The sequence below is a fragment of the Zalophus californianus genome, chromosome 11 (assembly GCF_009762305.2).
Source record: "Zalophus californianus isolate mZalCal1 chromosome 11, mZalCal1.pri.v2, whole genome shotgun sequence".
Lineage (NCBI taxonomy): Eukaryota > Metazoa > Chordata > Mammalia > Carnivora > Otariidae > Zalophus > Zalophus californianus.
This window is the reverse complement of record NC_045605.1, coordinates 69,383,177-69,395,346: the sequence shown is the minus strand read 5'-3', so window position 1 is coordinate 69,395,346 and position 12,170 is coordinate 69,383,177. Positions and strand designations below refer to the sequence as shown.

General features: G+C 36.8%; 1 protein-coding gene across 1 annotated transcript in view; it reads left to right on the top strand.

Annotated features, from left to right (window-relative positions):
• Positions 1–1,167: 1,167 nt before the first annotated feature.
• The window catches only part of COPB1 (COPI coat complex subunit beta 1), a 44,291-nt gene continuing 33,288 nt past the window's right edge, over positions 1,168–12,170 (top strand). The window contains exons 1-6 of the mRNA XM_027580481.1: positions 1,168–1,314; positions 2,038–2,187; positions 6,466–6,695; positions 7,099–7,268; positions 9,136–9,250; positions 10,490–10,582. Coding sequence (XP_027436282.1) covers positions 2,097–2,187; positions 6,466–6,695; positions 7,099–7,268; positions 9,136–9,250; positions 10,490–10,582 — 699 coding nt within the window. The 5' untranslated portion in view covers positions 1,168–1,314; positions 2,038–2,096. The remainder of the gene's footprint in view (positions 1,315–2,037; positions 2,188–6,465; positions 6,696–7,098; positions 7,269–9,135; positions 9,251–10,489; positions 10,583–12,170) is intronic.

Sequence of the window (12,170 nt, the reverse complement as noted above, 5' to 3'; positions counted from 1 at the left end):
GAACTAAATACACAAGTAGAGTGCATGTAAAAACTGATGAATCTGAATGAGGAGTAAATTATATCAATGTCAATTTCCTGGATTTGGTATTGAACTGTATGCAAAATGTTACCACTGGGAGAAATTAGGGGAAGAATATATGGGATCTCTATATTTAGGTCACTCTGCAATTATCTCAAGATAAAAGGTTTTTTTTAAAAAAATCAATACATAGGATTTGAAGAACATTCTTAGAAAGTGCTGTAAACACATGGCCTTTGTGATATATTTTGGGTGCTCAAAGAATTTATATTTTGCTCGATGGTTCTAAAAAGAAGAAATCTCAAATAGCTGGATTCTAGATACATGAGACAATATTTATGTTCTATCTTCTTAACGGAAGTGTACCTGTTAAGGGCAAGTTCTGTCAGATGTCTTTTATTCACAATATTTTGCTCAAGGCTTCAAAAAAAAATTTTTTTTAAATAATAATTGGCCAGAAAACTTTTTGAGGAGTAATGCTACGTGGCGGCATATGGAACCGCATATGAGCAATACCGAAGGTGCTACGGTTGGTAGTAGCTGTAACAATTGGGTTTTTGGAGAAACGTAAAATCCTTTAAAACAGTGACTGCCAATCTCCCTTTTTGAAAAAAAAAAAGTTAATCTCTTGGATGCTCAGAAAAGATCGTGAAAAGGACCATTACGAAATAAAGTACGACTTCCTTGTCCCACCAACCCCAGCCTAACCGCAGAGGCAGAGATTGAGACTACTGGAGACGTTAAGAACTGAAATGGATCTTCACAGAATCTACCCTCACTTATTAGAAGAACTGAAGTGACTTTTCCAAATAATAATTAGTTACTTTCCCTGTTTCCCTGAGCTACAAAGGGGCTTCCAGCTCTCGCAGTCTACTGCTCTTTCCCCCTGGACCATACAGCCCTTATAAAATGGGCTTCCCATTCCGAGCACTTCCTCCCTTGGCTGTTGTAGTTCCTGGAAGAGGAAACAATTTCTAGGTAGCATTTAAAGGACCACAGCGCTAAATTCAGCGTTTGGCTTGCAGGGAAAGCTTAATGTTTTCCCAGATCCCCCTGCCACCTAAAACTGCCGTGGACTGCAAGAAAGAAACTTGAGGCATACTTACAGAGCGCAGGCGCAGGACGGAGAAGGCTTGTCCTCTCTGTGTTGCCGTAGGTGCTAGGTGGCTTGGCCTCGTCACCCCACCCCCTTCCACGTCAGCCTAGGACTGTGCGGAGCTGCGGCTGCTGCTGCGGGTTGGAGCCGGAGTCCACGGTCCCACCGTTGCCGTAGCCGCCGCCCTTTGGAGCCAGGTAGCGCGCCAAAAGCCCCCAGTCCCCGAGGCGTGCTGGGCTGGGCTGAGTCGGAGGAACTGGCTCTCCTGCGGGAAGATGCGGAAGGGGAGCGACTAGGCCGCTCGCGTCCGGGCCTGGCGAAGTGGAACGGGGGGCTGGGAAGCTCTGGGCCGGATGCCCTTTCCCGGTCTTTTGTACTGGCCAGGGGTCTAATCCCTCCCGGGGCCCCGGGGCTCATCATTCCGGGCCGGGGGCTGCTTTGCTGGAGGAGGGGAAGGGGGTGGGGGTGCAGCGCGCTAATGGACCGACCGACACACAGTCGGGTCCAGCCGTGAGCGCGAGAAAATGTTTTAAGGTTTTTAGCCGAGTATTCGCGCACAGGGTCTTTTCACTTGAGCAGTTCAGATTGTGTGTTATGTTTAAAAATCATTGTTCTGTTACATGGTTGGGCGGGACTGGGGCACTGTCACTCTATTGTGGGCCTTAGTGTTGCAGTACAGCATTCTCAAGTCCTGGGTGGGGTCGTGGGGTCTGTACCTTAGACCGAGGCAGACAGGCGTGTCTTTTATTAAAATAGGCATCATTTTTATGGGACACAATATAAATTGACCTTGCCCTTCTGATACTTTAAAACTCATTAGCCAAACTGAATGAACTTGAGACAGTAAAGATCACGGTAGTTACTGGTTGTGTTTTTGTTTTTGTTTTTTTACTTGTAATGATATCTTTCTATTTTTCTAGATTTTCTGGCATCAGTCATCCTTAAATCTTGTATCGAGGTTTGATTATATCCGGAAACCATGACGGCTGCCGAGAACGTGTGCTATACGTTAATTAACGTGCCCATGGATTCAGAACCACCGTCTGAAATTAGCTTAAAAAATGATCTAGGTAAACTCTGATAATACTTTGAAAATTAAATGGAGAAAAATGAAAATAAAAGGCTCATTTCCATTTCAAGTTTCTTTGTAATTAGAAATACTTACTTTTTGTCTAAATACTTTTTTCTAGGATCTCTTCAGTAGAACTTTGGTCTTATTAAAAATGAAAACTTGGGGCGCCTGGCTGGCGCAGTCGGTTAAGCTTATACCTTCTGCTAATGATCCCAAGTCCTGGGATTGAGCCCCACTTCAGGCTCCCTGCTCAGTGGGGAGTCTGCTGCTCCTCCTGCGCCTCCCCTCCGCTTGTACCCTCTCTCTGGCTCCCTCTCAAATAAATAAAATCTAGAAAAAGAAAAAGAGAAAACTTGTTACATTTAGACTTGCAGTATTGGTTTTTGGAAATAAAACAGCATCTCAGCTTAGCTTAGTAAAGCTAAAGAAACATAATAGTTGTTAGATATTCCTCAAAATAACATAATGGCTTATATAGTTTAATATGTGATGCTTAAGTGTAGCTGACTGTTCTCTGTAGGTAACAGGTTGAGAATGTGTATTTGAATGTCTCAGTTCCTCTGTGCACTTAACTTCATATTACTTAGCTTGTAAAACTAAAAGAACTTTGTTCTTTGGGTTTACCACCTACTGAACTAATGAAGTCAACCCCGGAATACACATGTGTTTTACAGAAAGTTTTAAGCTTTTTGAGTATTTGAGGTTTAAAAAGGTTTAAGCTTTTATAAAGCATTTATACAAAAAGGAAAGTATATTTCTGGATTTTAAAAGTGTATACTCTGTATTCTTTCTGTGAGTGATTCTGTGAAAAACAATTTTTCAAGGTAATGCACATTCCAAAATAATGGTTCTTGTTTCATTGAACTACTAAAAATAAGTTTAACTTACACTGGTAACTACTGTAGTTTAAAACAAAGAAGAGTGAAAATTATGCTTCAGATCTTGAAAGTATCTTTTAGAAGGTAGTTTGCCATTTGAAAGGCGACAATATTTTACTTGCCTATTCCCACCTCTTAATCAGCAGTAATGGCATATCCTGATTTTAGGCTACTTAATATTAGGTTTCTATTGAAATCCATTTTTATTTATTTTATTTATTATTATTTTTTAAAGACTTCATTTATTTGAGAGAGAGCACAAGAAAGGGAGGGTCAGAGGGAGAAGCAGACTCTCTCCTGAGCAGGGAGCCCGATGCGGGACTTGATCCCCGGGACCCCAGGATCATGACCTGAGCCAAAGGCAGACACTTAACCAACTGAGCCACCCAGGCACCCAAGAGATCCATTTTTAGAGAAGGAAAAAGAAACCCTCCTTTATGGCACTTAAACCTATACCCCTATATACAAAAGCCACAGATCTTTTTTTTTTCATGTTTATGTTTATAGTAGAATAGAATGCACATTAATGAATAAACTTTCATTACTGTTTTTTTCTTATAATTTAAAAGTTTTTGGGGCGCTTGCCTGGCTCAGTGGGTAGAACATGCAGTCTTGATCTCAGGATCTTGAGCTCAAGCCTCATGTTGGGCATTGAGCTTACTTTAAAAAAAAACAAAACTCCCGAATACTTAAGGTTGCAGCTGGGAAGATGAAGCATAAAACCTGCCTCTAATTGTAACAATACCTTTTTCTTAATTAAAGCTGCCTTAACTGTCCTCCCCCTACCAAAAAATAAATAAGTAGTCTCAAATCTCAAATTTTATGCGTATTTTTTTTACTGTATCTGAAGAGTTGAGGTGAGAAAAAGTTTAGAAGTAGTTTCCAGTTTGAGTAACAAATCTTTTTTTGTTTGTGAAATACTGAGTTACTTTATGCTTTTAGTCACTAGACATGAGTTCTGATGACTATACATTGCCTGGAGTAGGAAGTACTTGGTAGGTTTTGGCGAATTGAATTAATATTTTAAATTTTCCATGTTTTTAGTAGTGTTCATGGAAGAAAAGAAGTTCTGAAAAGTTTGAAGATGTAGGAAAAAAACATCCTTCACCTCAGTTTGAATTGTTGAATAAATGGAAATTAGGGCTAAGGGGGCTTGAATTGTAAATGGTATAGATTTTTTACATGTTTTCTATGAAACTTTTAAACTTTTTAACATGTAATTACAAGTGGAGCTTTATCCTGCTAAACCCTTAGGATTTGCTAGTTTGGGAAAAGTAGTCAAAAACTGGAACAAAAGAAGACATCAGCATTATAATGATACAGTTTTATGTCTTTTGGACTTTGTGTCCTTTATGCTGTGAAACAGATTAGAAAAAAACCTTTTTTTTTAATATTCGGAAAGGAAGCTCAGGACAAAGATAAGAAAACCTGTTTAGGCCCAGCAAATACAACTTTAGCCACTTAAAACTTTGCCCAATCTGTCTTCTTATCAGGGTGATTGCTATTGGCTACAGTCACCTTTCCTGATGCTTTGTTTTGTCATCCTCACAGACTTAAAAACTGAAGGTTTGCACAGACGTACTCCATAATTTTACAGGTTTTTTTTTTTTAAGATTTTATATATTTATTAGAGAATGCGTGCATGAGCGGGGGAGGGGAGGAAAGGTTCCGGGGGGGGGGGGGGGGGGGAGAAACAGACTCCTGGTGGAGCAGGGAGCCAGATGCAGGGATTGATCCCGGGACACTGGGAGACAGATGCTTAACCAACTGAGCCACCCTGGCGCCCCCAGTTGTTTGTTTCTTGATTTGATATGGCAATACCAATTTTTTTTCATATGTGGCAGGAGATAAGATACTCTGAAGCAGGGAGAGATGCACAAGAAAGTGGTGTGTTTTAAACAAAAATGTTCACCCTTGTGGAATAAGTTTGGCAAAAACCCTTACTGTGTTCTCAGTTGAACACAAATTGAGAACCTGAGAATATTCTCTATTCTGCAACATGTGAAAATGTTATACCAAGCTAGTAATAGATAACAGAGCCTTTGGGGGCTAGAAAGAAATTTTGATTTACCTACTATAATTCTTCCAAAGCTTAAATCCTTTCTGTAACTACCAGCTGGTCATTCACAGTCTCTTGTCTCTTTGGCAACAACAAAGAACTCTTCATTTGATAGCCACTTAGCTCTAATTGTTGGAAATGTATTATAGTTATATTCTTTTTCTCATGATAACTCTTTTAAGATTATTAAAAACTTCATCCCTCTTTGTCCTCCCCTCTCGTAGATAATTTGCTTATTTCTGTGATCTAAGCAGCTGTAGCGATGTGCTTGCCTCCTACATTCCTGCCTTTGAATTTTGGACACAAAATATTTTTACCATAAATTCTTCAGAATGCAGTGATAATGATTAAATTATAGATTGTTTTGCATAATATAGTTTATAGTGTAAATCGCTTTAAGCTAAGTAACAATAAACTAGTATCTTAAATATCCTTAATTCTAAATAATGGCTACGTATCTAGTACATTTTAATTTTCTTCCAGTGTTTTAGGTGTTTCTTAAGAAAGATTCTGAAGTTTAGTAGTCTGTTCCAATTTTAGTATATGTGCTGCTGAAGCGAGCACGGAAGTTTTATAGTCCCGTAGAAATATGATCGGATTTTGGATTTAGTGTATTAGTTCCCAGCCTTTTTGAGTTTGAAGATCTAATGTTAAAAAAAAATGCCACTGATCCTCCCCTTCCTCCCCTCATGATAGTGATTGTAACTTTGAGGAAATACACAACTGACTAAAAGCAATGTTGAAATCAGGAGCCGCTTATTCTGACAGCATCTATTTACACTGTGAAAAATAGCTACATCTGTGTTTGAGACATGCATCATTTGGTATACCTACAGATTCGTGGCTTCTACATTAACTCCATGGGTTAGGGACCAGAGATCTAATCCAGTGCCTTCATGTTCTATGTAAAGTATCATGAGGTTCAGAGATAAATGACTTGTGTAAAGTCATTCAGCTTGTTTGTGGCAGAGCTAGGTCCAGAACCCTTGTCACTTTCTTTCTTTCTTTCTTTTTTTAAGATTTTATTTATTTATCTGACAGAGAGAGACACAGCAAGAGAGGGAACACAAGCAGGGGGAGTAGGAGAGGGAGAAGCAGGCTCCCAGGCGGGGCTTGATCCCAGGAATCTGGGATCATGACCTGAGCCAAGGCAGACTTAACGACTTAACGACTGAGCCACCCAGGAGCCCCCCCCCCCCCCCCCCGCCTTGTCACTTTCTTTAGTGCCTTTATTATCATTACTGCTGGTAAAATGAGAAAATGTTTTGTGAATTGTAAAATTATCTGGAGAATTTTCCTTTGAAGTGATTGTGCTTTTTTTTTTTTTTTTTGGTATCAGAAAAAGGAGATGTGAAGTCGAAGACTGAAGCTTTGAAGAAAGTAATCATTATGATTCTGAATGGTGAAAAGCTTCCTGGACTTCTAATGACCATCATTCGTTTTGTGCTACCTCTTCAGGATCATACCATCAAAAAATTACTTCTGGTATTTTGGGAAATTGTTCCTAAAACAACTCCAGATGGGAGACTTTTACATGAAATGATCCTTGTATGTGATGCATACAGAAAGGTAAACCAAACCATGGTTATTTCTGAATATTCCTTTGATTTTAATTGTAAAATTCGTGGAATGGGATTTGTTTTAATTTTTAAAATTAAATCTTGGGTAAGATCTAAGTTATCGATAATTGGAACTGAAATTGTAAAAAGTTATTGTAAAAAATTTTATTGTTACTTTCTTTGGACATTTTTCATGCATTTTTATGTTACTCCTAAAAAAAACCAGTGACACATAGAATATGAGACATTGCTGTGATAAGTAGAAATTGATTTGACAGGGATCTGAAGGAAATTGATAATCTAGATCTTTTTCCAAAAACTTACTTTCTTATTTTTTTCGTAGGACATTTTGCACTTAATTGGGTGTTCTGTAAAATGCTGGAACTCAACATTTCGTATTTAAATTTTATCAGGATCTTCAGCATCCTAATGAATTTATTCGAGGATCCACTCTTCGTTTTCTTTGCAAATTGAAAGAAGCAGAATTGCTAGAACCTTTAATGCCGGCTATCCGTGCTTGTCTGGAGCACCGGCACAGCTACGTTAGAAGGAATGCGGTTTTGGCCATCTATACAATCTACAGGTAAATAAAGGCCCACCAGGGCTTGGTTCGGTGAGGGTTATTTAGTCTTTTAGACTAGAGGTTCCACAGCAGTTCCTTGCAGATTGTACGTAGCTTGTAGATAATGTTTGTTTGGCCAGAACGATATTTTTTTTTTCTTCTTCTTATGTTGTCAACATTGAAAAGATCTGGCAACCCTGGGTCCTAGTTTCTGCATGACAGCATTACGCTGAAATTGACAATAGCTCCCTTTAAATAAGTTGTGTACTTTACAGTGCCTATCATTCTCAGTCGTACTTCAGCCCACTCAATTAGGTAACTTGCTTAGCCCTTGTAGGTTTTGAGTTTTTGGCCCTGCTTTTGAATTCTCTTTGTGTGGAATGTGGGTCTTGTCTTTTTACCCTTAGAAGCCTTAAGCAGGGAACTTTTTAATGAGAAAGGTTGCAGTTCTCAATTTATTCCTGTTCTTTGAAAGCTGAAGATTTTGGACTTTAAAAATGATTTAAAGAACCAGTTAGATAAGGCTAGAATGCTTGGTTTTTATAATTACTGGTGTCAATCTATTTTTTTATTTATTTTTAATCTTTAAATTTTTTATTGTTATGTTAATCACCATACATTACATCATTAGTTTTTGATGTAGTGTTCCATGATTCATTGTTTGTGCATAACACCCAGTGCCCCATGCAGAACGTGCCCTCTTTAATACCCGTCACCAGGCTAACCCATCCCCCCACCCTGGTGTCAAATCTATTTAGACATAGGATGTAACTTTTATAAATATCTTTGTACTTTAAGAGTTGATTGTTCTATTTCATAGTTCTCTTATTGTTATATTAGATTTTGTTATCTGTTGGGGAAGTAGTATTCTGGTTAATAATGTAGAGTTCTTTGAAAGTTACCGTACAGACTACACAAATTTCAGAATTTAAACTAGACTGCATACACAAAAATCATGACATTTATAAGACAATGGGAAATTTGAACACTGTATATGATGATATTAAGGAATTTTAAGTTTTTTAAGGTATAATGGTATTATGATTTGTTTTAAAAAGAAAGTATCCTCAATTATAATATGCCAATATTTTATAGAAGAAGTGATAAGTGGTCTGGGATTTGCTTCAAAATAATATGGGAGGAGAAGAAGTGGGCAGGGGTATAGGTGAAACAAAATTGGGCATGAATTAACAATTGTTGAGGTCAGGTGACGGTTGCTCAGCTGGTGTTCATTATTCTGTATACTACAAATACTTAAAATTTTCCTGAATAGGAAGTAAGTTAGCAAGTAAGTGAATGAGTAATTATAATGCATAATTAGTACAATTCAAGGAACTATTTTTAAAGATTTTATTTATTTATTTGAGAAAGAAAGCACAAGCAAGAGGGAGAAGCAGACTCTCCCGCCGAGCAGGGAGCCCGATGCGGGGCTTGATCCCAAGACCCCGGGATCATGACCTGAGCCGAAGGCAGACACTTAACTGACTGAGCCACCCAGGCACCCCTCAAGGGACTATTTTTATTCCTGATAATTCTTAAGACTCTTTCAGTACATTGAGAGTGTCATCATGGGCATTGATCTTGTATTCCTAAGTATATGAAGTATATGAAAGACAATTATTAGAGATGTTCTGGTGAAAGATAGCATGTGGAAGAAGTCAGCTTTTTCTTTATTAAACTAGAAAACATATAATTTGATAATTTAATAGATGAAGATGTAAGTTTGTGCTTCCTACCCACAGTTCTAATTGACTTAAGGTTTCAAAAAGCAAAACAATTGACAGTGTTATAAAGCTTGATAAAGATTACTTTTAGTAGTGTCCAGGCAGTTACTAAAATAACAAAGTAGGTTTTCATTAAATATGAATATTACCTGTTTTATTTCAAGGAATTTTGAACATCTTATACCTGATGCTCCTGAACTGATACATGATTTTCTGGTGAATGAGAAGGATGCAAGTTGCAAAAGGAATGCCTTTATGATGCTAATTCATGCAGATCAGGTGAAGTACTTTTTAAAAAATACTTTTATGACTGTATTCAAATGAGAATTAAAAGTATTTACATAGGCCTAATCAAGTTTTTAGTCAGTGATTTTTTTTATAGTGCAAATGTTCATATATTTTGGTTTTTTTAGATCTTTGAACTTAATTTGTATAAAACAGTTTTTTCTTAATCTTTCTCCAGACAATTGCTTATGTATATACTTTATTTTTAGTAAACATCTGAGAGGTATTTAATAATAGCCACTTGACAGTTTTTCCAGATTGAAATCATTATGGCCATATTTTGTAACACTCTGTTTTGGGGCTTGAACCTGTTATTCCTTCTATTGGTATAGATCTAAAATTGTTTAATAGAGAAAAGTGGTAGCTTTGTATAGAGTTCACCGTGAGCCATGTCTGTGAAAGAAGCGTGGTCTTCAGTGTAGATGTGTATCCTTACTGGCTCTTCAGATTTCATAAGTTGGTGTCAACTCTACATCCAGCTCTGCTGGTGCTTAAAGTATATGGATCGGGAGGGGGGTGGGGGGATGGTGGGTTGGTCAGTGACTCTGCATACTTTGGTGGCATGTAATCTTGGAATTTTTGCTGTCCAGTATTCTCCAAATGTGGGAAATAATGAAGACTGAACGATATGGAATCTACCCATTTCTCTGAAATCCAGATGTTGTCATTTTATCTTATGAACAAGATTATAAGAAAGCTGCTTATTTGGGCCAGGATGTTTTGTCCTCTTGGAAAGTTGGCTTTATTGACCTATATATTTGGTGTTATGCTGTTTACCTACACGGGGGGCATAATCAGAAAAAGTTCAATAAAATTTCCTGATACTTTTGCTGTAGAGATATTGTTGAGGTCATACTTTTCTATATCAGCATTCGGTATATGAGAATCGTTGAGATTTTTCTTTTAAGTCTTAGAAGTAGGAATAACCATGCTCCTAAACAGCTGGTTTGTTTTGATTGTATGGGTACTCTGAATCTTGTAACACATAGTGTTTTTCTCCTCATAGCTGCTAGAAAATTCAGACCCCAAATTTGTGGCCCATTTCTAGGAAATGTATTAGACTTTATTTCTTACATGTATGTGTTCACCTTTTTTTCCCTTCATTTAATTTTTCTTTGCCCTGATTTCCTCATTTCTTTTATATTTGGTTGTGTATGTTTTTTAAAGGTTGCACTGATTAAGTCCTTTTATTGAATGAGGTGGAATTTGATAAATGTATTTTTATTTTGTTAGGATCGAGCTTTGGATTACCTAAGTACTTGCATTGATCAAGTTCAGACATTTGGAGACATTCTTCAGTTGGTTATTGTTGAACTAATTTATAAGGTAAGACTAAAATGGGTAAAATACACTTTAAGAGCTTAAGGTTAAATTCTCTTTTTCTGGAATGTTGCTTAATTGCTGGGATAATATGTTTTAGTAGTAGAAATATTTTATAGCATAATCTATGAAAGCCTTTTTTTTCTTTTTCCTTTGGTTTATTGTGTTTTCCAAACACTTCCAATTTTTCTAAACCTCCTTAAAGAATTTTATTAAAAACTCATGGCTTGACCCAATACAGCAGCAGAGAAATCATCGTGCACTATTAAGTAACTGAATAGATTATGAATCAGGCTTTGGAAAAAAAATTCAAGATCTTTTCTTGAGTGCACACCAGACTACTTTGGAAATCTAAAAACAAATCAGAAAAGCTTTAAATATTTTCTGTGTTCCCTGTTTGTAAAGGAAAATAGATTTTAAATATATCAATATGACATTGTTAGCCATTGACCAGTAGGAAGTCTAAAACTAGATGAGATTTGGGTTTTAAAATGAAGTGCTTTATTGGTAACATTTAAATTTGATATATTCTTTGAAAGAATTGATTGCATCTTAATGTTCTCATAAAAGGTACATAACATCCAGTTTTGCTATTGATACCATTGGAGGCCAACAAAAATATACATCAGGAATGACTTTACTAAATAGGATAATATTGACAAAGTACCCACAACAGACACTGGGCTAATGACCACTGTCTTTGATTCTGAAAGAAAAGGGCCCCTTTCAACACAGGGAACCAGTCATTTAGGTTTGGCATTTAAGATGAAACCAGAACTGTAAATATTTAGTTCTTTTTAATTCATTGTATGGTTTAGAGATGCTGCTGAGGCTCTCAAAAATAGGAATTCTCTGCTGTTCAGAGACTTCTTTGTCTAGCAGGGTCCAGGTTATATAGTAAGAGGAAATAGCTTTTGAGTCATGCCTGAATAAAAGAGATTTGACTATTTATATGTTAAAGGAAAATCTGACATAAAAACCAACTTCAGAAAAGAAAGAATAAGGAATTTTTGCTTCATAGGTAAAGGTAGGAAAATATATTTAGGATAGCATAGAAAATTTTAGTTGTCTCCACAGTATGGAATATGGTTCCAAATAAATAAGTAATAGTACTTGAGAAAGGGGTTATCTTTCTTGCTTTAAGAATAGGTATTTTCCTTTTATTAGCTATTGAGATTGATATCCATCATGTTTCCCTTTTTGACATGACATCCCAAATTTAATATCCTATCACAGTATCCATATTAAATGCATTTGGTCCTTGATTTTGTTACTTTACATTTTCTTGTTCTTTTTCACTTGTGTATAGTATGCCTATCTTTTATTATAAACCATTTGAAAATATTTTGTGACAGAGTGAGAATATTAATTGTGATTGAATAAATAAATGAATGAGTAGCTGTAACAATTGTCTGAAGTAAAACCTATTTCTTCCTGAAATTACCAGTCAGTGTCTCATCTCATGTTGGCTGACATCTTCAGATGCCCTTATATCATTATTCTTTGTTTTCAAATTAAGAAAACTATCATCTAAGCTGACATCTGTAAAAAAATCTGTTTGAAAGCAGGTGTCCCTGGAGTCAGTTGAAACCTA